Here is a 25,599-nt window from a genome sequence, read left to right on the forward strand (position 1 = left end):
CAGAACACAGAACAGGGGCATGTAGGGCCATAACATTCCCTTATTTGGGCAAACCCTCATCAGGTAATCTGGTACATTAGTTTTTAATTATTCCACTAAAACACAATTCAGATTATCAATAACGCAGGCATAAAGCTCAGGACCCTACACAGTTTAGCACCCTGCTCCTTGGCATCTGAGCATAAGTGCATGTTCCTTGCATCTACATATACAAATACAGCATGCCATTTTAGGCAATTGCAGTTCTGGGTACCCCATAAATATCATGTTTTATTTAGAAATACAAGGCAGCACCCAGACTGTGTAACTTGGCAGTACATTTATGCAACAAAAATCTTGCAGCTTCAGTTTACTGCAAAACCCAAACAAGAAATCTGTTCACTCACAGTGAGCACAAGGGCCCCACATTTATCCCCCATAAATGTGCCTTTAACAATGGTCTATTTGTATTATGAATACACTGCTCTACTCTTACCTAGCCAAGGAAAAGCAGCACAAACGCCTTGCTTGCTTTATACAATCTCATACAACAGAGCTGTGAATTTATATTGAGCAGCAACACCGGATGGAAAATACTAGACTAAAGCAGACTTTGGCTCTTGCATTAAATTGAGAAAACAATGGTGTTCTTGATCACAAACTGAGGACTGAGAGAGAGGGTGTCACAGGCGGTCATTAACTTAATCAGCTGCAGGTAACGCAAACACACTGAGTTTATTGGTTATCAAAATATTAAAACTGGACAACACAAAGAACTTCAACAATAAGCATTTGCATTGTTTACAGGCGAAAAGGATTTAAGATATAAATCCTATAATTGTTACGGCTGTACATTAGGCTTCTATTTCAGACAGTCACGCGTTACACACACATGTAAGAATGCAGTCCCTGATAGGAGCTCTTAAACATCTGGTGCACATCCACATCCAGCAATTCTTTTTTCACCACAACTAAGCAAGAAGGACACAGAGAGGATGAGCCGGATACATCTTGCATTTGCTACAGCTCTTCCCCAGTGCAAGTTTTCCAAAGCAAATACTGAATCTACCTAGGAACTAAAACCGCATGTAATTTATACTAACTTGCCCTGGGGTGTTCGAGTCCTATTTTCAATTTGACATTTGTGCATTTTTTCTACTAAAGTATTAAACTCATGTTTGGAAATAAGGAACATTTCCTTTATTAGTTTCTAGTGTTGAAGACGTCACCCTGACCTCTTGCCTCAAGCCATTCCATTCCACTTCCACTAATCATGAATCATTAAAGACTGCATGCTCTTTTCTAACTGTCCTGACACACCACACTGCCAGGGAATGTTTGGACATGCGTAGCCTTGCTGACGAGCACAAAATGCCGTAACAAAAGTCATTTTCAGATACGTACATTGGAGAATAGTTAAATTTTGTTAGATGTTCTTTTTGACTGCAGAAATTGTAACTAAAAAATACAATTCAAGTAAACAACTGACAAAACACTTAAAAATACTTCTAGACACAAGAAGTAAGAACTTTAACTTTAGCAGGTGATGTCATTATTTACAGAACATGTAGCTCAGTATAAATAAAGCAAAGTTACCACAGTCTATAAGAAAATATAAATGTTTCCCTTGAAAACAGGTTCTCTTGAAATGCGGTCTAAAGATTACAACTAAACTGATACAGGCACTTGTTTACCGTAAATTCCTCCCTGGCCTAAAATATCTGATGAATAGAAAATGTTATTGAACAATGCTGCAAAGAGGCAAAACAAACTGTTCTGATAGCATAAACAGTGAAAGTGAAACTCAAGAGATTCATCATCAAGTTAGTGAAACACAAACAATAAAATCCAACCTCAGGAGTTGGTTTCAACCCATCCATTGTTAATGGTCCCCTGACCTGATTTATCTAAATGGAATGGACAAAGAGGTCAGCAAGCTCTGATCCTCTTGCTACAGAGTGGAGAGGAAAACATTATTCAACTCTTGGTGTGCAAAAGGCAAACGACCCAAGAAAAACAGATATTGAGTTACATGTTGAAAACAAAAAAGTGCTTTGATGTAACACTGGAAAAAACAATCCAATTTGTCAGCAATTACATCATTAACCAATTTACACCAATGTTGTAGACTTACTTTCTTACTTAAATATGTTGAAGGTGAACAAAACAGCCTAGAAGTTGAAAAACAATCTTAATTTCTTAGATTTTTAAGACTAGGTACTGGGTTTTATTCTCTAATAAAACAAAATTGCTCACTGCATTAAAACACAAGCTTATTTAAACACTATAGAAACTTCCTGTTACAACATCAAGGCATTTTGAAAATAGAAATCAAATAGTAGACCATCAATAAACAGGCTGTTCCACAGAGATAAATCAAGGCAGGAGCAGAGACTGCTGGAGAAAAACTCAAGAACATATAGAAATGGGACAGTCTTGACTATGAAGTACATTACTCCTTTTTTCTTTTTTTAATTATCTGTAAAGCACATAAATAATGAGGGTTAAGGTTCAGTTTGGTCCAATTGTAGAAGACATGTCAAGAAAACAATGTAACCCAAACGGAAAAACATTTACAAGTGTAAACATTACAATGTCAATGTTGTCAGTAATTCCAGTTTGAACTCATTTAAGATACAGTGACAATTGGTTGATTGGTACATCAGTGATGGTTCTAAAGCCGTTCCGTTCTCATGTCAGAACTATGTGCATCAGCTTTTTCTCAATACGCAACCACTTTACATGACCTTTGCCCCTATACATAACACATTTAGCCATCCTTAACAACTTACCAATGACTAGTACTGCTTATTATTTGTAGTGAAATTTAAACAATTTGAACAAATCAAGTTTTAATAAATAATATAACTATAATAACTTAACTATTTAATAAAATTGTTATTGGTACATTCTAAAAATGCTGTTGCATGTAATTTCTATTCACCAAAGCTGAACAGAAGATGCAAATAAACTAATACAAGGCATTATCACACGGATCAGTCTTACAAGAAAGGGCACATAAGATGACAACCTTTAGATGCAGTTTTAAAGCGATCCAACATTAAACTGGCAGAAGAGGAGTTCAGTTATAGACACTGAAATCAGATGGAACGAGTTAAAACAAAGCTAAACAAAAACACTGCGTTCCTGTTTCACACACATGGGATTTATTTTCTGACAAGTAGCAAACATGTCATGAGTGAGTGCTGTGCTGAGCATTTGGAGGACAGGTATTGGTGTTTATTGCACGGGCTCTTGCTCCTGCAGAGGCACTGGTACCTGAGGATGTTTGGGTGCGAGAGCCGGTTCATGAGCTGCACCTCCCTCAGCATGTTTGCTCGGTTGCTGCTCAACGTGTTCATCTTAAGAGCCATCACCTGATCTGAGGTTCGGTGTCGGACCTAGAAGAGAGAGACCGAAGAGTCCTGTTATGTCTCAACTATAAAATAACAGTGCTTCTATTACCATCAGTCCAATACAAACCACAGTGAAACTTACCACAATTAAACAGGAAAATAACTAAATCTGGGGTTATGATGAGATTTAACCTATCTTTACAGATGCATTTATTTTTTATTTATTTTTAACCAGTTTTCCTTCCATGATTTCTGCAAGCTGTGTCAGATAGTATTTCCAGGAAAGTGCTACATATGACAGGATGATAAAGGAATTAAAATATTTAGTGTCAAATCCAGACAACTACTTGCAAGACCACACAACCTGTAACATTTTAATATTAAGCTTCAATTGAAGTTCTCTATTATACCTTTATATATCTACAGTTCTTTAATATTCTTAATTTTAGACTATGTTAGGGCACTTCCTAAGGATGCGAGTATACATTTGCACATCAAAGGAAACAACTCAACCTCGACTTTGAACCTCCTGATTAAAACTACTGCCAATGCAATTAAAGTGCTTCGTTGAAGATGCAATTCACCATAATAAGTAACTTTTTATAACAGCTGCCCTTACTTTGTTCTGAAAGAGCTGCAATCTGTGCCGACCCCAAAGCATACACAGAAGTTGTCACTTAATCTTTTCTTATCTGGGGCAAAAAACAATCATGCTGTATTGCGGAAAGAATAATGGCCGATTCCTGTTGTACAGATTGTGTGTAATCATGTTGAAAAACTAAAGGTTGAACAGACTGAACAGGACTTGTGTTTAGATAAATCGAGCCTTGATAACTTACAATGTTAGTGGTGAACTGAAACTTTACCCTACATGCATTGTTCTTGGACATGCCCAAAGTACTTTTTTGGGAAAGTACTGGAGTCTTCAGTTGAATCACCTTATCAAACTTCTACAAATTAGTATAAAAGTCTTACTGCAGCATCTCAAGTCACTTCTAAGAGGCGGAAAGACACCCACAGGAAATACTTATGTCAATGTACAAAAATAAACACGCGCTGTTACATTTGCCAGGTTTACTTCCTTCAGCCGAATCGTTAAGTGCCGAGTTGTAGAGAAAGGCATGCTAACTAGAATACCAAAAAGAGAAAGCAAAACTGAATATTAAGAAGCAGATCTGGCTGCCTGGAGAAACTGGTCTGCCACAGTGCATTGTGGTTGAATTCCAAGTTTACAGTAAGAAAAGTTGCAGCAAAGAGATAGCTGTCTAGATCTAGATCATTTTAATTGTGTTTCTAGTTTATCAGAAGCAAAACCAGTAGAATTATACTCAGCTGCAAAAAATTACATGCATGAGAAAAACTTTTACTGCCAGGCCCAGGTATTGTACACTGGACTTTCAGCTTTCTGCATGACAATGTGACACAGGCCATCCACTATTCATAGCTGAACTACATGCAGGATGGCTGTGGTCTTTCTGTTGCACACCCATTCTGAGTAACATGACTTCAGGCTTGGGACACACACAGAAAGACATAACTTGTCCGTTCATAACCAAGAAGTGTCCATTCTTAACAAAGCTGCTGTGAACAGTGGCCCCTATACTTTAGAAAAACATTATACTCCCCCCCCACCCCCAACTTAGCTTAGTCATTAATTACAGCAAAGTATAGAAGCTGTATTTTAATTAAATCATAGTGTTCTTGTTCTTTGTAATTAACTGATGTTTCGAAATCCTAAATCTTAAAAGGAAATATTTGAATTTGGTTTAAAATGTTAAATCCTGCAACCTTGTTCTCTAAAATGAAACTATAAATCATTATTTGTAATGTTGGAATAGGCTAGATGAAAAGACAACAAATTTCTATTTTGGGATTAACAATAAGGAATTCCTGACCAGGAAAAACCCTCCATGACCAATTTTAAATACGTGTTAATGTTTCACATTTCTTGGCACTTCCCAGGATGAAATGGTTCAAAATTCAAAAAGGCTGAATACTGCATTGCCCAGTTATTGCTCTTCCTGCTATCATTACATTATAAACCGGTCAGGCAAACACTTAAGTGATCAATCAAGAGTTCGCTTGTTTACAGTTCCTCATCTGCTCCGATACTCGCATCACCCTGACAAATAAGATCCAGAAGGGATAACAAATACTAACCCTGGCATTAATGTTATCTGCGGAGAAGATAACAGATCAGAGAATGTACAGAGAAAAATTTCAAGTATTTAGAGCAGAAAGAGAACTGGTCTAAACCACAAAGCACATGACCTAAACAGTATAAACAAAGCTATCTAGAATCAAGCCACTTCTCGCAAAACCACTTACTCAAGTACAAATAAATGATCAGTAAGCTCAAATAAAATAAGAAACCAAGCAAAAACCCATCTCTAGGCTTCAATTAATACATTTTTATACTGTAATTTCCCCCCTGTAGTAAGAACACTGCAAACACACTTACGTCCAAGCGGTTAACAGTTTAATAAATGGACATGGGTTATACAAAAAAATCTTAGAACTAATAATCAATAAATAAAAGCTTGAAGAAATGGCAAACAAAAACTTATATACATGTCCAACATTAGTTTTAATATTATTAATGCTAACCTTGAAATTCCCCTTTAAATATGCCATTGACAGAAATGTCCTTCAATTAATCTTTGTACAGTGCAGATGTGCATCAATACCAATATCAAGCACCAAGAGGCTAGGAACATGTTTGTTTTTCTTTTTCCTAGAAAAGGCCAGTACTTATTTAGCAAAAAAATTAAAATAGAACCCTGGCATTTTGCATCCACTAATGCAATTGGTGTAGAAATCTTGTTATGCAACAAATTTGTTGGATCGTTGGTAAGCGATTACAGTTGTAGGTTACATTTGTAGAGGCAAATGATTTAAAAAATATATTTGTAGAGTGATGTAAAGTGGTTTATTTACTTTCTAGCAACAGCATTAACAACTGTTACTTTAACAAGATTAGAAGTACAAGGGAAACCACTTCCTACATATGGAAAACACTTTTTTTTTTTTTTTTTTTTTAGAAGCTGCAAGGGTACTTCCTGAAAACCTGTTGGTGATAATAAGACTGTTAGAACAGAGCTGTCAGAAATTAAGGAAACTGTGCAATGCCTATATTCCAAAAAACAGAAGTGCATCCCCATTTTATAGCAGCAGCTCTTCTTCATAATGTTGTTTTGATATAAAAGGTGCATGCAGAACTGAAGTGTTGTGTGCTGCAGGATTAGCATCCAAAATATTTTGTTATATTTCCACCCCTCCCAGAAAGTCAAGGACTCCTTGCAGACTAGGAGATGAGTGAAATAACCCACCCCTTTCCTGTATATCTAGATCATTGTATTAACCCTTTCTAACCCAACTTGGGGAAGCCCTGGCCACTACACCTGAACATCAAATCCACGTACCCCAACATGCAACTCATCAATACGGAAAAAGAGCAGTTGGAAAACATTGTTTAAATCGGGAAATGTAGTTCACACTGCATTCAATGTTTGTAGAAATCTAATTGGCTAGCACTTAAATTAATACTTTATTTACTACAGGCTTCATTTGAGATCAGCAACATAGTGATTGTTTAACAGATTTCAATAAAATACCATCACATTCAAGGTGAATCAGATTAAAGGATGAGGTCACAGTTCTCATCAGTTAGTGTGCTAATAATATATATATAGGCCTATTTAATTTACACTACCTCTTACAGCACAAGGCAGACTTCTTGCAGACATGCTTAACTCGCAAGCAATCAGAAGAAAGTATGTAGTTTACTTCCTGCTATTAAATGTTTAATACAGCTGCTTATGTTTATTTTAAGCACCAAATAATCAGGAGCAAAAGCTCTCACTTATAAAATCATGGAAACTCAATATACTTGAGTCACAAATTCAGTTAAATGCCACAAATAAAATCTGGCTTGTCTTCAATACACAGGACAAACCCATTTAGGGGGGAAAATAGAAAAAAAGACCACCGGTAAATAGCCAGCCTGATGCATCTGTGGTTCCCTCAGAACACTTTTTTTATGCTTTTATCCTACTTTTTACTTGATATCTGTACAAAGATGCAGCAATTGACAATTACTTATACATTTAAAATAAAAAGCTTTTCCTTTCCTCCAGGGAACCACAGTCAGCATAGTACTGGATCAGGCATTATGCCATCAGCAGTGAAAGGTGCATAACTAAGGGAAACTGAATTTGGGATTCCAAAATCATAAACCTATACGAAACAAACATCGGATTGCAGTTCCTCATTATTGAAAGGCATCAGCCTGCAACTAGACAACCTAATCTATAATAAACAGTAATTAAAAATACACGCACAGATAGATAAGCAGATACACAGATGTATACTTGATATAAGCAAAACAACAAATCAAATCTCCCCTGACCTTAAAAACCTCAGAGAAGAAGCCAGAGCCGATCTTCTCGCAGGTGAAGTCGTCCAGGCGTGTGAGGCGAGAGAAAGCGCTGATGAGGGCTCGGTATGACGAGGGGCACACCCGGCCCACCTGGCCAGACAGTGACTCTACTCCACCGCCTCCATCCAGGTCCTCAAAACGATCCGGGCGGGATGGGAACCCCGCGATGGAGTTCCGCTTGTTCCGATCCATCGCAGTCCCCCTCCAACTCTCAGGAAGTGCACTACTTCTTCACGGCAAATTCAGAGTTAAACAACCGACTCGTCTTTCACATTTTTGGTGGAGGCAAGTGGGACCCCAATCACAGTGGCAGTCCTAAAAAAAAAAAAAAAAAACATTAAACTTGACATTTCTTTTTATCACAGATGGTCACAGCAATTGTCCTTTAAAATTTGTTCCAGGAGACATGAGAATGAAACTAATTTCAGCTATTCAGCTTCAGTCATAATATCCTTCGCATCTGTAAGAGAAACTCTGGTACTGCAAATCTCTCATCATCCCATTCTAACAAGACTGATCACAAAAACAAAACTAACAGGGTGTAATGAAGAATCTCAGAGATTAAACTGTTGCAATTTCTACTTATTGGACATTAAATATTAAAAATGTAACTTCACAAAAGCAGAAACCCTTTCATATTTGGGCATTCCTGACATGGAACACTGGTTCTTTAGAAGCTCACTGCTCATCAGTTGACATTTTCAAAAACAGGTCTTTACTTGACATCAGACAGCTAATTATGAAGACCGGATGGTGGATTTAGGCATGAAGACAAGGATGTCTTTTCACGGTCAAATGCCAAAAATACTTTTCCAGGAACTACCATATTCTAGCATATAACTGAAGTGCATTAAGCAAATATGTTGGGAATTTTTTTCCATTTCTTTTCTATCAAACCCCTGTGATCCATGTCTGTTCTGCTTTCCATTGAAGCTCCTCTCTTGATCACACTGTCTCAGTTTTCCCTCACTTAAGAAGTGGACAATGACATGGTTATCGCCAAGCTGTTATTGGCTGGCCTCTGGACAGTTTAGTTAACAAGCTTTTAATAGAACAGAGCTTCAATTCATACACAGATTATTACATCCTTCCTTTTCTATTCTTGTTTATATACTGACGCATTAGATTAGAGAGCTCAGAGGCCGAATTTCTGATGATTTTCTTTTTGCAGTTGTGCAATAAGTATCTGTAACTATGAAATGGACTTTTCTTTTTCCAAGACCAACAAATTAATGAAAGCAATGAAAGCATAAATGGGATCTTTTCCCATGAAATCCTCAATGCAGCCCAGAGAAACTACCCTTGCAATAAATGTCATGTAACATGTGCCACCGTTGTGTGAGAATGCCTACTGAGTGTGTTTAGAATTGTATGTAAAATAAGATCTCATTATCTTCTCAATCTTAATAGAATGAATACTTGATTGCATGACGAGTAGGCCTGTAGCACTGCATTACAAATGAAAAAGTTGATCCTAACATGGCAGAACTCATTCACACAGAAGTCTTATTTACTGGGGCAAAGATGTGAACAAGAACTTTGTGTACGTTTTGGAAGTGTATATTATATACACTCACCTAAAGGATTATTAGGAACACCTGTTCAATTTCTCATTAATGCAATTATCTAACCAACCAATCACATGGCAGTTGCTTCAATGCATTTAGGGGTGTGGTCCTGGTCAAGACAATCTCCTGAACTCCAAACTGAATGTCTGAATGGGAAAGAAAGGTGATTTAAGCAATTTTGAGCGTGGCATGGTTGTTGGTGCCAGACGGGCCGGTCTGAGTATTTCACAATCTGCTCAGTTACTGGGATTTTCACGCACAACCATTTCTAGGGTTTACAAAGAATGGTGTGAAAAGGGAAAAACATCCAGTATGCGGCAGTCCTGTGGGCGAAAATGCCTTGTTGATGCTAGAGGTCCGAGGAGAATGGGCCGACTGATTCAAGCTGATAGAAGAGCAACTTTGACTGAAATAACCACTCGTTACAACCGAGGTATGCAGCAAAGCATTTGTGAAGCCACAACACGTACAACTTTGAGGCGGATGGGCTACAACAGCAGAAGACCCCACCGGGTACCACTCATCTCCACTACAAATAGGAAAAAGAGGCTACAATTTGCACAAGCTCACCAAAATTGGACAGTCGAAGACTGGAAAAATGTTGCCTGGTCTGATGAGTCTCGATTTCTGTTGAGACATTCAGATGGTAGAGTCAGAATTTGGTGTAAACAGAATGAGAACATGGATCCATCATGCCTTGTTACCACTGTGCAGGCTGGTGGTGGTGGTGTAATGGTGTGGGGGATGTTTTCTTGGCACACTTTAGGCCCCTTAGTGCCAATTGGGCATCGTTTAAATGCCACGGCCTACCTGAGCATTGTTTCTGACCATGTCCATCCCTTTATGACCACCATGTACCCATGCTCTGATGGCTACTTCCAGCAGGATAATGCACCATGTCACAAAGGTCGAATCATTTCAAATTGGTTTCTTGAACATGACAATGAGTTCACTGTACTAAACTGGCCCCCACAGTCACCAGATCTCAACCCAATAGAGCATCTTTGGGATGTGGTGGAACATGGAGCTTCGTGCCCTGGATGTGCATCCCACAAACCTCCATCAACTGCAAGATGCTATCCTATCAATATGGGCCAACATTTCTAAAGAATGCTTTCAGCACCTTGTTGAATCAATGCCACGTAGAATTAAGGCAGTTCTGAAGGCAAAAGGGGGTCAAACACAGTATTAGTATGGTGTTCCTAATAATCCTTTAGGTGAGTGTATATATATATATATATATATATATATATATATATATATATATATATATATATACACACATACACACACACACACATACAGAATTAATAACATATCAGAGAGAAGGTTAATCTCCAGGACCATAAAGGTTGGAAAAGGAAAATAAGGAAATCTGTTCTTCAAATTGATTCTTCTTAAAACTGCTCTCAGTGGTAAAAATACTCAGAGTACTTTATATAATTTAGCTGTTCAGGGAGTTTTGCAGATGGAGCTAAATCCTTAAAAGGATTTTTCTTCCTCCACAGGGCTATCTTTGTAATTTCGTATTTGTGCACTGAAAAGCCACTTCTGCCAAGAACGTGCAAGTTGCCATTTTCTCAGATGAGCTTTTCAGGAGCAAGACCGAATACACAGCTGGGGGAGGCTTTAGCAGTCAGAAGTTCTCTACTGAAGCAATAGTGTAAAATTACCAAACAGCTACTACATAAAGTAAATTAAAATGGAGCAACAAACACCCTTAATGTTAGTGGGAAACATGCCTAATTCAAACCTTCTCTACAGAAAATTACAAGATTAATAAACAGGTGTCTTTTTTTAAACCCCTTTCACCAGTAACAAAGCAAGACTTACAGAAAAAGAAGAGTTCCTAGACTATTCCTCCTAAGATTATCTAAACAGTTTCAGTGTTATAAGTTTTCTCTCAGAAACGTTTTATGTGCATCTTATAGCTCTTCCATCATGAAGAGTCAGGGGTTACGTCACTGGTGCAGAACACACAAGCAGCCAAGCTGCACCGCATCTGGTAAGTGTATAAAGTTAAGAGTTCCTCAGCTGTCGCAGGAAATTCCTTGGGCTAGTAGATCAGTCTACATGCTTGTGTCAATAACAATCTTCAGAACGAAACTGTTCTGACCCTTTCCTCTGCTCAAATAGGTGTACATTTGAACATTACCTTAAGGAGTTTAACCAATACAAAGCAGTCAAAGCATTTCTACAAACAAGCCAACTGATTTGGTTGTGAAAAGTAAGTACATAAATAAAAACCATGTAAGTCTATATGACAAATATCTCAAACTCCTGGTACTTTTACATTTTGATACAGATGTGGTTACTTTTATTTTCCATTACTTTAAGGGCTAAGAGAGTGTTTAAATTTTAACTAGAAATGCATCCCTCACATAGTATGCCGAGTTAATCCAGAAATATTCTGCTTAACCAAATACCTCACATTCATAAAACATTTAAGAGAGAGAAATTGCAAGCTGCCCATTCACAATATATTACAAGCAGGGGTCATGACACTTAAATATTTAGTTTATACTTTAAGGTGCTCCTGAACTTTAGATCACCTTTAACACTTCAACTGGGGACACAGACATACAAAAATGCAGAGATGAGCAACATATGAGTTACATCAGATGTATGCTTCTTGTTGACAAAACCTCCATTACAAAAACCGAAAGCAGAATTTTGAACTTTTAATTCAATAAATATTCCATAAAAGCGGAATGCCCCACCCCCACCCCCAGTGATTTTAATCATTAACTCTTCTGAACCAACAAAGCAAGGTTGTTAAGCTGTAAAAATGTCCATTGCTTGGAATTTAAAACAAGTTAAAACTTGCCTAGAACAAAAAAGAATATAGAACAGGTGGTTCCCCTCCTAGAAGGCAAGGTACTACCATAAAGGAGAGGAGATTCCTCAAATTGCATGAGAAAAGCCTCCAGGTAAAACCCTTCAAATGCTAAAACTAAAATAAGATCAAATCTGCACCAACCACATGATTTAAAGACTAATTTTACATACAAGTGTACAACTATAAACTGCACTCAAGTAATTAATGGAGACCCACCACACATCCTCTGGTTTCAGAGGCCAAAGGCAAGATAACACATACACATCCTAATTTACCCAACAGCAAGGATTTTAAAAAGAAGAGAGCAAGGCAAGGCTATTTGTTGAATGATGAAAATGACCATCTTTAGCTCTGTAGTTATAAGAAAGAAGGAGGTTTTGGATACAATGTATATACTAGTTAAAAGTCAGCCACTTTTCAGTTGAAAAATAGAATCAACATGAAGATTATAAATTATAAGCAAAGCGGTTTTGTTTTGATTACAGTTTTAAAATTTCACATCAATATCATGAACAATACTACATGGCTTTGAAACAGTGGGTACTGTAAGTCTCCTATAATCAGACTTTACACAATCGGTTTAATACACAGCAGGGATCAAAATAACCACATAACTTAAATTCCCAAGATTACTTCTAATTACCAAGTTGTGCCATGTTTTAGTGGAACATTTCATAGACCTTTAACGATTCCGTGAAACCACTTAAAAGCATCCAAATGCACGCATCAGGAGCACGTCATAAGAATAAGATGAACAATAGTACGAGAGAAATTAACTTGGCCTGAAGTCAATACGATACAATACAATAAAATCAGTGGAAAGAGCTTAATGTTATTTCTGGAATTATGATTGTAATGCATTAACAAAAAGCTAATGGAATATTAGGTGTAAAGATATTGATTATACATATAAATATGTCAGTCACTGACAATTGAAACAAAAAATATTATTTTATGGCCTGCCATGTAAAAGCAGGAAAAATCTGATTCTACAGGATTGTGTACACAGGCCACTTAACATGCTGAGGCCAAAGCATCTCCAAGAAGAAGATGCTCTTTGAATAGTTTAGAACATAAGAACAAAGTTTACAAACAAGAGGAGGCCATTTGACCCATCATGCTCGTTTGATGTACATTAATAACTGAGTGATCCAAGGATCCTATCCAGTCCGACTTTAAATGTTGCCAAATTTTCAGCTTCTACCACATCACTGGAGAGTTTGTTCAGATTGTGCCGACTCTCGTGTGAAAAAGTGTCTCCCGTTTTCCATCTTGAATGCCTTGAAGCTCAATTTCCATTTGTGTCCCCGGGTGCGTGTGTCCCTGCTGGTCTGGAAAAGCTCCTCTGGTTTGATGTGGTCGATGCCTTTCATGATTTTGAAAACTTGAATCAAGTCCCCACGTAGTCTCCTCTGTTCCAGGGTGAAAAGGTTCAGTTCCTCAGTCTCTCAGTAGGACGTTCCCTTCAGACCTGGAATAAGTCTGGTTGCTCTCCTCTGAACTGCCTCTAGAGCAGCGATATCTTTCTTGAAGTGTGGAGCCCAGAACTGCACACAGTATCCAGATGAGCTCTAACTAGTGCATTGTACAGTCTGAACATTACTGCCTTACACTTGTCCACATTGAATTTCATCTGTCAGGTGTCGGCCCACAACTGAATATTATCTAAGTCCCTTTGAATAGCCTGTGCTGCCGAGATTGTATCTGATGAGCCACCTATTTTAGTATCATCTGCAAATCTGACAAGTTTGCTAACTATCCCAGAGTCCAGATCATTAATATAGATCAGAAAAAGCAAAGGCCCTAGTACTGATCCCTGTGCAACTCCACTAACAACCTCACTCCAGTTAGAAGCAACTCCACTAATCGACACCCTGTTTCCAGTACATCAACCAGTTCATAATTCATCTACTTATATTACCTTTGAATATCTACAGCTTCCAATTTGAGGATCAAAAGCTTTTAGAAAATCTAAGTATATCATATCATATGCTTTCACATGATCTACAGCTGCAGTTTTGTGTTCGAAAAATTCCAATACATTTGTAAGAGACGATCTGCCTCGTCTAAACCCATGTTGACTATCTCCAAGGACATCAAACATCAAATACATCAAATATACAGAAGCAAGTTCAATGTTCTCCCTCAAAATAAACGTCACAGCATGTTTTGAGTGTCATTGTAACAATTAAAATAGCAGGACGCTATCAAATTAATCATACAGAAACTTTGAAAAAGGAGGTGGTATTGTCCAAAAGTATGAAGTGTTATTTCAGGATGTGGAGTGCAACAGAGACATAATAAACAAGAACAAACTATACTGTGCAGTATGAAACTCATATTGTAATTAGTACTATACAATATAACTATCTGCTGTAAAACAGCAGTATTTTTGAAGCATTTTAGGATATATATAATTAGCATCACAACCACTGAAGGTACTTTTGACACAAAAAAGACACAATGTGACCTAAAGGCAGTGAGTCTACTGTGCTCTAATGTGACCCACTAGCAATGACCTTAATTTAAGACTGTCAGGCACAGCTAGGACTGGGGGACTAGTTTTAATAGCTCTCTCCAAATAACAGTGATGATGGAAGTGACTCAATCTGTGCCCCAGGCAGAGAATACTGTTAAATAAATCAAAGTATTGAATTAATAAAAAGCCATAGCAAATCCTCTCATGTAAGCATGGTAATCAACATAACAGCTCAACTACTCATTGGATCTGCATAACGTGTTTTAAAGTCAACAAAATTACACTCTTGGATGGTAAATATCATCTATCAGAGAATCATGATGAAAGCTTGATACTGAACAGGGTCTAAACTGAAAGACTGAGAAAAGATCTAACAATGAAGTAGGCTAGTACATTACAAATTAGATGCGGATTATTAAAGCCAAATATTGAATGTTTCTCCACAAACAGCTGGGCTGCTTGCAGCTGTTCTACCATACTGTCAATATTTACAAGCCACTGCCATTCATTATATTAAGATTATAAAATCAGCCCCGAGAAACGGTTACTATTGCTCATCCACAACTGGCATGTCAGCGTTTTATGCGAGCATGCAAATTATCCACCAACATGCCTTAAGTAATTTGAAAACCAAATATCAGCTTGCAAGAGATGCGAGAAGAGAACAGTAGAATATAAGCTCCCTTCAGTTCTGAAATCGGTGTAATAAAAAGACTGACATCCGTACTTCACTTTTAAATATACAATACACGTGGGTTTGTATTTTTGACAACCTTTACAGAGTTAAATGCAGACAATGAGAAACTCCTGTTTGGACTTCCTGCATGACTACCTCTCTACACAACATCAAGAGAGCTTGTGTATTAAAACCGCACCGTTCTGCATTTCCTAAAATAGTATCCGGATTATAAAAGACATTAAAGGGTGACTGTATGAATACAAAATTACTGATTTAAACTTTTTTTTACACCTATACATAATTGCAATATAAGCATGCAACACTGTAACGCTTAGCTTTCCACACATGAACCCTGTGCAGGACTTTCTTACAGGAGCACAAATCTACTGCTCATGAGATTAATGCACAGGTCTTCACTTTGCAATCAATTTATTATTTTACAATACGCATAGGCCGAAGTCTGGGAGCATTAAACTTGAGCAACGATAACCACATCACGTCATTAATTCCCAAACAGCAGCAAACATGATTACTCTGGTTCAAAACCAAGTTAGTGCCATTCACTGACTAATGCATTACTTTTTAGTAGACCCTATTCCAGAAAACATACAAAATGCGTCATTAAAACCATTGCTTGCGTTGCTATAAAGCACAAAAAGTGTTTATATTGATTATTGTAACTATTTGAGATACAGCAGCAATAAGATAACTGCAGAAGTAGGTTGTAGCGATCCCTTGGCACTACAGTAAAACTGTGTGGAACAACTAACACTATAAAATTGCACAGAGAAGGAAAAACAAAACTACTGGATGTTATACTTTTTACGTTATGTACAAATAGCGATACCAATACGTATATATGTACATAACAACACTATAAGGGAAGTCAGTCAATAAATAGCCGTTTCTCTTACCTGGCCGATCCTCATGCAGTTGCAGCAATATCGGGCCTGGGAGGACGGGCCTCATTTCACTTCAATGTTAACACAACCGCGCTCGGGTATTTAATCTTGGCCATGAAATCTGCCTTAAAATGTAGTCGCGAAACACAAGGTGAAAACACAAAACCAAGTAAAAAAACAACAACAACACAACTGCGAAGTAACCAAAAAGGACTGCAAACCAGCTTCAAACCCGAGTGCGTTTAGTAGTGGCCAAACAGCAGCTCAAAACGATACTCGGAGAGCAGGGTTTAAAGCCCCCCGCGTATCCCCCGTGTGTCCGTGTTTATTTACTCCGCGGAGAAGGGGCTGCCCGGCGGCTGTCGGCGGACTCGGGTCTTGCCGTTTTCCTGATCACGTTACACAACAAGCTCCACTTCCACACGAGTCTGTCCCACAAATATGTCACTGAATATCCTCCTTGTGAGCGCCTCCACTTTCATTACGGTGCCTGCGTGATTTTCCCCAAACTGTGCGTCTTCAGGTCCCGTCCTGCGCTCGCCTCTCCCCAAGGACCGAGCCCGCAACCCGAGCCGTACCGTTGCTTTTCCTGATTGACGGCAGCGGGAACCAGTCACGCAGCGGCGCTGGTGATTGACAGGCGGCTGCTCCAATGGGAGTGAGGACGGCCGGGCGGGGGGCGGTGAAAACATGCGATCGAGCCAATCAAGAGTAGCGCAGCTGAAATGAACGCTGCTTGTACGAGCCGAGCCACTGAGAGGTACGGTGTGTGGGTACAGAGGGTGGGGATGGCTGGTTTATTTGTCATTATGATGTGGAGACATGCAGCACTGATATATATATATATATATATTTTTTTTTTTTTCCCAATAACACACCCATGACACAAATTGCTTTATAAAACAATTCTATTTACAACTTTTACACAATTTGAATCATAAAAGGTGCCACTGCCAAAAGAGTAAAGTTAGTTAAATTATTAAGAGTTAATATCTACCAAACTCATATTAACTTAATAAATAGTAATTGACTTTATAGTAATCTATGACTTTTTATTGTTAAATACAAAAAACAAAACAAAAAGTACAACATATCAATACACTTTGTATCAAATACAAGACTTTAGTGCCATCTAGTGAAAGATGGATGTGTCATCATTCGGGTTCTTCAACAACTGAAAGAGAAAAAAGCATGAAGAAAAAACCTCTTAAAGTATTGTAAATATATGTCAGAGTTTCAGTAAAAAATAATATCGGTATCGGTATCAGAATTATTATTATTATTATTATTATTATTAATAATAATAATAATAATAATAATAATATGGATAGCAATTCCTTGGACAAAAAAACAAACAAACAAACAAACAAACAAACAAACAGAATTGGGTATTTTTGAAAAGTGGAAATTGACATGTCTCTAATCCTGCCCAGAACGTGGTCGGGTTCACATTTTAACTTTCCAGTGTCTTCTGGCCCAATTCCACCACTGTGGATAATTTTACATGCCTCGATCAGGATAGGAAATAGCTTATATTACATGACACTATATTCCAAACGTACGCCCACTCACCTCCACATATATTCACTTTATTTGACAGCAGTATATCTGCTTGAACGTCATCCATTTTCATGTACAAACCCTCTGAATTTGCCTAGGGATTTACAAAACATAAGTAAAAATGCATTTTCCTGCTTGAATTTTTTTAATACCAAACTGAAAGACACATTCCCAAAGAAACAACCTTTTGGAGGTAAACATGAAAAATAATTGGGTGCCTTGTTATCAGTAAAGACCAGTAGGTCTATAGATATCCTGAACGACTTGTTCCATGGAGTAAAAGGGGAAATGCAACAGAGAGCCATATTCAAGTTTTTTTAATGTAGCATTTGTCAGGATATTGTGAAATAACACCTTGGAAGCAGTCCAGAACAGCTTTCTAAAGCTGTCATAAAAAGCTGTTAGGAAGCCAGTTGCACACAATGGTCAGTGTCAAACAGCATATGGACTTGATCCATGAAAAGACATGTGAAACTGTCCAAGCCAGTTGGCATTTCAATATTTTAAATACACTTTTTAATAACAACAATTTATAATAAAACTTACCAAAAATAGTTCAAACAGGGTGTCTCCCATTGCTTTATGCACATGTTCCTCCACAACTGGATAGGTACGGACAAAATACTAAAGTGTAGACAGAGAGAGAAAATAAATAGTGCCATTATGCTTTTACAAACACAAACAAATCAACTTTCAAAACAGAATAACGTTCTGGTGGTTACTTTAGTTAGTCATACTGATGTACCCTAATTCTCTGCACATTCTGTGATGCATGCATGTCTAACTCCCTTTAAGATGAAGGTGTGTGCAGTGCAAGAGGAGCAGACCTCCAGGGCGAGACTGGCCTGGCGTTGGCTGTCGGCGTGGTCCTGGTAGCCCATTGCATACAACAGGTGGTGCACCAGCCCCAGGGGGAGCAGCTCCTCTGACAGCGTTGGGCTCCCCTGAGCCAGCATCCTGCATACAAACAGGTCCATTTCAGCCCCCTAAATCTTATGTAATGCCTTGAACCCTTATTAAGCCATGCATTTTCATTAAAAAAATGCCTAGAGCTTTGGAAATGAACACCTGATGTAAAGGAACAAGCTGCAAAAGCATTAACAGCTACTGTAGACATTTAACAGTGTCTGTTAATGAATATCCACTGCTTAAACTCTTTTACGAATACATATTGAAATGTTAATACAGGCTAAATTCACAATATGTTATGTTTCCTAACAATTGTACAGTATTAACTGCAAGATAAACATTTAGATGATAATTTATGGCATGCATTACAGTTTTTTCAATCACCGTTTGAGAAAGGCATCCTGCTGCTTCATCGTGTGAGCCAAAGACAGCTCGATATTGTACTGCAGAATATGTTTTCACCCAGTTTTTTGGTACACATTTGCATGGCACAGAGAAAGCATGTTTCTGGCCTTTCTTCACTTACCGTATAGCTTTGGCTGCTGCAGCTTGCTGAACAAACACTGGCAAGGATTCAGTCATGTTGGCAAATTCTGGAACTAATGGAACAAACCATAAAACAATTACCTCCTCCGTCCTGCAGATTTGCACTCGAGGAAACTAGCCAACAACTATCTAAAAGCTAATGTTCCTGATCAAACTAATTACATTGTTCCAAATCTTAAGCATTGTGCTTAGTCCACTAATTACAGCATGGCTTTTCACAGGCCCATACAACAAAGGTCTGTTATCCAATATAGTTGTGAAAACAAAGTACCAAAATGCAGGGGATCAAACGGGCACAGGAGCTCAACCAATACATAGATTAAGTTAAATAATACTTCAGGAAGAATCCTTTGTGCCACAGATACATGAGATGGTCTTCAAATTGAAAGCGACAACATGATTATCAAGTTGGAAACTGGTGTGCACATGCAGGGAATTTGATTAAAACCACTCTATTTTTGGAAGGTAGCTCATACAGACAGACCAGCTGTCTCTCAGTAGGTCACCAAGGTCTGTGGTTACAACAACCTAGGAGTCCTGCTCTAACAGCTCGCTTCCCTGTATGACCACACTTCATATTCCATTAATTAGGTTAAATGTATGATTTTACTGCCATCTGGTGGTTTAAACTTTACTTACCGTTTTCTACAAGCACGTAGAGCTGAAATATCCATTCTGCATAATTCATACACAATACACACAAATTGCCCATGATATGTGTGTCTCAACCTCTTTATAACAAATCTAGAACAGTATTTACTAATGCAATAAAGTAGAAATTTAGATTACCATTCAGGATCTCAATGTTTTTGATTCCTTCTTTTGTTGGTTTCAGCAAGGATACCAAGCCTTTCAGTAGAGCCAGTCTGACCTCATAGTGCATGAGATCTTTAATAAGTTCAATAGCTGAAATGTGAAAAAAAAACATAGATACATTGTACTGGGGACTCATTTGATCCTAAACAAAAAAAGTTATTCTTTGTATAATTGTATGGCCTGTGTTTTTGAAGGAACATATATTTGGATTTATTCAATATGTTTCAGCTAAACATAACATTTGGATTACAACATTAAATCATTACAATTTGAATTGAGGATGGTTTAACATGTTGTATTTTTGATCCGTTTAAGAATGGACACAAATAGATACATACCCTCATACTGTACTTCAAGGTGCAAAGATCTCAATACCTTCAGCAAAGGCTCTACAATGCTAGGATGAGCCACTTTCACGATTTCCTGGAGGAAATAAGCATTGAGGGCTTGAGAATGAACTAATATATTATAACAGACAAAAAAACGTGATCAGGAAAACAGCAAGAACCAAGTCAAAAAAAGTGTTTGCAGACTTATTGCCATGCAGTGTCCTTTTGGTATAATGTGAGGAGTTAGTCTATTTATATTGTTGTCTTAATAATTTCTTCTAGTAAAATCTGGGACTGAGTGTTACCTGCACAATGCGCAGTGTCTGGAGGGAGAGCTGCTGGGCTTTGGGGGAGGTGCAGGGCAGCAGTGCAATCAAGCCCTTGTACACCTGGCTCTGGTATTTGGGGTTACCCTGGGCTAGGGACTCCAGCAGGCAGCGGGCTTTCTCCTGTGTGTCCTCTGCCTTAGAGTTCGCCAAGCATTCAGCAATGGCCCGCACACCTTCAATTGACACAACACTAAAACACCTAGCCTGGCTTGGCATGTTATAACATCACACTACTGAAGAACCTGTACCATAACTACATAATTAGTAAACATGTATACACTAATTATCCTTTAATAGTCTTTTAAATATGTAATATGCATATGCAAAGGGTAAAATAAGCAAAATGAATTAAACACTCAAAGGAAGTATATAAAAACATGGTTAATGCATATATCTAGGATACAATGCAAAACATTTTATTTTTCTAACAAGTAACTCATTGTTATTATAGAAAATAATAGATAAAGACTTGTCATTCACGCCTCAACACACTACATACCATAGCTTTCACAGATGAGCTCTTTGTATCTCCTCCCGGCATTGGCCACAATCTGAAGCAGACTCAGGGCTTCGGATTTGTCCTCTTCCGCTGTCTGTTTCTGACCAAGGATCTCTAGGAGGGTCAAAACACCACCCACTTCCAAGAACTCATGCAAGTAACGGTGGCTATCAGGAATAAAATAAAGAGAAAAGCAAGAAAAAATAAAATCTGCCTCCCCCTTTGCTTTTAGATCGTAAATAAATTAGAAATAAAAGTTTTGCTTACTTTCCTGATGCAGAAAGAAATACACCAATTGCCTTTAACTGCAGGCCTAAACATGTTCCAATCATGTACCTGGGAAGATTCTGGTTAAAGAAAAGGTTGGAATTATGATTTATGTATTTATTTTCATGCAATGATGCTTTGCTCGTTTCTAGATGCACGTTATAAAAGATACGTTAGTCTCATCCATGCAGTTAGCCTGGCTAGGAAAAGGCTGTCAGCCTGGGCAAACACCAGCTCCAGCTCGGGCCCGGTGCAGCCAGCACTCTGCCTCAGAAAGGTGCTCAACATGTGGCTGCGCACGGCCTTGTTCCCCTGGTCCCACTCCTGCAGGAACATGGTGACCCTGCTGATGGCTGCCTGCTCTTTAGTGGAGGACATGCTCACTGCTCTGCTCCAGTCACAGACTCATACCTGAGGATGCAAGAGGACAGAAACACGGGATGGAGTCACATGCATTGTCACAAACATAATCCCCATTGTATCTGTTTCATTAAAAGATATGCCTGGGTGCTTATGTTTTATAGCAGATAACTGCACATTTCATTGCCAGTTTCCATCCAAGTACAAATCCCACACATTTTAATAATTCCTGCTCTAATGTGCTGCCTATACATTGCATAAATACAACTAACATGCTTAATCAGGCTTAGTTTAAACTACAATAAAAAAAAGTTGTACCTAATGTTGCAGAAGTCTGTCTTATGCCTCAGAAGGTGCTGTTTACTGTTTTAATCGAATAGCTTCAGTATGGTGCATATATTATGCTAGCTACTGCAGAAACGAAAAAATAAGTTATTTACAAATACCACCAACGCAATCCGAATCAAAAGAGGTGTGCATGATGCTCCAATCTTGAGATTTGCATTTCCTCATCAAAGACCTATAGAAGATAAACCAATTAAAAGCATGTCTGGAAAATGTGTGGTTTGTTTTACACACGGTCACTAGGAGAAGCTTTGGGTTGCTAAGTTAGTTGGTCGCGTCCGAGCTGCGCAGCTCTGCGCCCGCCTGCGCTGCTCCGCCAATGGGATCGCTGGGATTCTGCAGATGGGTACAGTCACTGGCACCTGATTGGTTGTGCCGAACTTCCGGTTTCAGTGTGAAGAAGTTACGGAGGTCAAAGTCTGAAAACTAAGTAGCGTATTACTGAACGTATATTATTGTGAAAAGATTAATTGTAACATTAATTACACACATTAAACACATTGTAACCGCTGCGAGAGTTGGGGAACAGCGACAACATGGGAGATGTGGGCCTGGATTACAACATCGTTTTCCCCGAGCCGCTTATTTCAGGTGAGAGCAACAAGGAGAAACAAACAACAAATCTGAGACACCGAGCATGCCATGCCTCTTTTTACAACCATTGCGATTTGTTTAACACATTTATATCAATGCATAACCTTTTCGGGGAAAGTGTTTACGAAAGATCGCCTGTTATAATGGGTGTATTGGGGAAGTAATAATGGAATAGTGATTTTAAGTAAATGATGTAACAACTTTTCATTGCACAACTGCGTAAAGAACCAACACAATGAGGTTTAAACTGTAGTAAAGAAGGGTTCAAAGTGATGTATGAATTTAAATGAGCATCGATGATCTTCTATAGTTATTTCTTACATGTATGTTCTTCCTCTAGAGAAGCTCTGGCATGCACAGAAGGAACCAGTAGTGATCCTCTTGGGCTGGGCTGGCTCTAAGGACAGACATCTAGCAAAGTACAGCTCAATATATAATGAACAGGTCAGTGCAACAAAGACAAAAGTGAGAGTTTTAATCGCTGTGAAATGTTGTTGTAGGCTAATTGTCTTCTTATTTGATCTCTTTAGGGATGCATCACACTTCGCTATACCGCCCCATGGAAGACTGTTTTCTTCTCAGAGTCTTTTGGCTGCAAAGGCCTATCCACCACTGCTCAACAACTGCTGGACCTTCTCTTTGATTACGAAGTGGAAAACAACCCGATTTTGTTCCACGTTTTTAGCAATGGCGGGTTCATGCTGTACCGCTACATTGTGGAGCTCCTGCACAGCCACAAGCAGTTCAGTACCCTGTGTGTGGTGGGCACGGTCGTGGACAGTGCGCCCGGAGCCCGCAACGTGAAGGGCTCATTGCGGGCACTTGATGTCATCCTGGCCCCGAATACGAACGTGGTGCTCCGGTATTTCCTCCTGGCTCTGTTTTTCTGCATGGTGTTCATTCTGCGGATCGTCCTTTACCCCCTGACCAAGTACTTCCACAGGAATCACTACGATGCCATGCTAGGGGATCCCTCAAGCTGGCCCCAGCTGTATCTGTACTCCAAGGCCGACAAAGTGATCACCCAGACAGATGTGCTGGGGATGGTATGGGCTCGGCAGCTGAAGGGGGTGCAGGTGGAAAGCGTTGACTTCACTACCTCGGCTCACGTCAGCCATTTCCGGGACTTTCCAGAGCAGTACTCTGACAGGTGCCTGGCCTTCCTCACGCACTGTCTGCAGAGTGAGGCGGAGGGGCAAAGGAAGAGGCATCTTTCTGTGCCATCTAAAAACATGAGATAATGAAGGTTTACAAAAAGGGAAGCATAAGTGTCATAGAGACTACTGTGAATTAAGAAACGTCATATCTGAATGTACCACTATACATTACACTTTTGAATCTATTCCAGTGGAAGGGTCCAATGACGGGGAATAGCAAAGACACAACGTATAGGCTAGTTTAGTAATCTGCTTAAATAAGCTGAAATACATTCACATTCCAAAATTAAAGTTTTTTTTTTAAATTACTGACACAAGACTGATTCAATGAAATTCACTACTAAATAAAATACCTTCATATATTTTATGTACTTTCTACAATGTTTTGATGGTTCCCAGCTTAATGTAGGAGATCAGAATTATACTTGTGAGACACAGTCATATTTTTATATGACATTAGTGTAATGTATTGCACCGCTATGTTACAGATTAAATGAATCTCAATATGTGCATGTGACTACTTTTTCAATTATATATTACTGGATGCATTATTTTGATGGTAGTGTGCAGGTTAGCATCATTAAATGTTTGTAATCAAAGTAGTAGTAGTATTACCTTTCACTATTACCTTGCCTTTCACTACTAGGGTACTGTATGATACTGTACGGTACGTTATATAAACTTTAGGGGAAAAAGACCACAAAGCCTATATAATATACTACTATTTTTTATTTCACTTGTACTTAAAATACATGACTTATATTAACTTTATATTAACAAAGCTTAGAGCTGTTTACTTAATAAAAAAGTATTAAGCCTAACTTAGACATTCTTAGTTTGCCAGAACTTTTTTCCCTCCGACAAAGATGGCTTTTCCATTTCGAAATGCACTTTGTTTTCTAGCCTATCCCCTAACATCTGCATATTTTGACCATGGTAAACTATACTTTACCACATGTTTACCATGCTGCATCACATTATACCTTACTGTATTTGTTTACTACAGTACACCACACTACAAATGTTGGAGAAAAGTGTCATAGCCTCATATTAGGCCCATGGTCCTGTATATAATTTATGACACTTTTAATCTGCCTTCTACCACACTTCTTCTCCTTATTGGGCTTGTATTTGCATTAAGGAGCATAATTACTCTTGGGGCTATTCCCATTGTGTGATTCATAATAATATACTTACAGCAAAATACATACTATGAACATACCTGCTATTATACTACTCTGCTTTTCCTGATGCATACTACTCCCAACCTAAATTGTACAAGTATTACATCGATTACAAAACTGTTGCTTATAATATCAGTGATATTAACTTGCATACTACCATAAAAATAATACATATCCAGTAATGAATCATGAAAAAGTACTCTCACATGCAGACTAGATATAAAGACCTTGCAACAGAGTAATTCTGCAGACTAATCACTTGTGTTCACATGTGGCAAACGAAGGGAACTCTGATGTGCAGACTGCTGCAGTAAAATTACTGTGTGCACTGTTACTGTGTAATGTCTGTGTGGTCATCCGTGTGCACTGACTATTTGCTCTGATTAAAATGTTAAACAAAAACACAAATTGCAACTTGTTTAAATTCATTACACTATAAAAAAGATTATGTTTATCGAGTTTTT

The 25,599-nt window shown here is 38.4% G+C and overlaps 3 protein-coding genes across 5 annotated transcripts in view; 1 reads left to right on the top strand and 2 right to left on the bottom strand.

Moving 5' to 3' along the window:
- The window catches only part of tesk2 (testis associated actin remodelling kinase 2), a 31,875-nt gene extending 15,059 nt beyond the window's left edge, over positions 1-16,816 (bottom strand). Inside the window, exons 1-3 of the mRNA XM_066692456.1 lie at positions 16,253-16,816; positions 7,744-8,088; positions 3,259-3,380 (exon numbers count right to left, since the gene is read on the bottom strand). Coding sequence (XP_066548553.1) covers positions 3,259-3,380; positions 7,744-7,965 — 344 coding nt within the window. The 5' untranslated portion in view covers positions 7,966-8,088; positions 16,253-16,816. The remainder of the gene's footprint in view (positions 1-3,258; positions 3,381-7,743; positions 8,089-16,252) is intronic.
- A 462-nt stretch (positions 16,817-17,278) lies between these two features.
- armh1 (armadillo like helical domain containing 1) lies at positions 17,279-22,580 on the bottom strand. 3 transcript variants are annotated; one of them, XM_066692463.1, is made up of 12 exons: positions 22,302-22,580; positions 21,668-21,906; positions 21,496-21,564; positions 21,229-21,395; positions 20,706-20,902; positions 20,410-20,494; positions 20,045-20,161; positions 19,236-19,308; positions 18,628-18,757; positions 18,347-18,424; positions 17,813-17,894; positions 17,279-17,414 (listed from the first exon to the last, which is right to left on the bottom strand). In XM_066692463.1, the coding sequence occupies exons 2-12, from the start codon at positions 21,871-21,873 to the stop codon at positions 17,395-17,397; spliced, it is 1,224 nt and encodes a 407-aa protein (XP_066548560.1). In that variant the 5' UTR covers positions 21,874-21,906; positions 22,302-22,580; the 3' UTR covers positions 17,279-17,394. The 3 variants fall into 3 exon arrangements, with proteins under 3 accessions (XP_066548560.1, XP_066548561.1, XP_066548559.1); XM_066692464.1 differs by having other exon boundaries at positions 22,296-22,580; XM_066692462.1 differs by having other exon boundaries at positions 22,174-22,580.
- An 18-nt stretch (positions 22,581-22,598) lies between these two features.
- On the top strand, positions 22,599-25,543 carry tmem53 (transmembrane protein 53). The gene is made up of 3 exons (XM_066692465.1): positions 22,599-22,791; positions 23,135-23,238; positions 23,325-25,543. The coding sequence occupies exons 1-3, from the start codon at positions 22,737-22,739 to the stop codon at positions 24,033-24,035; spliced, it is 870 nt and encodes a 289-aa protein (XP_066548562.1). The 5' UTR covers positions 22,599-22,736; the 3' UTR covers positions 24,036-25,543.
- The last annotated feature ends 56 nt before the right edge of the window (positions 25,544-25,599 follow it).

This window comes from Amia ocellicauda, chromosome 19 (genome assembly GCF_036373705.1).
Source record: "Amia ocellicauda isolate fAmiCal2 chromosome 19, fAmiCal2.hap1, whole genome shotgun sequence".
Lineage (NCBI taxonomy): Eukaryota > Metazoa > Chordata > Actinopteri > Amiiformes > Amiidae > Amia > Amia ocellicauda.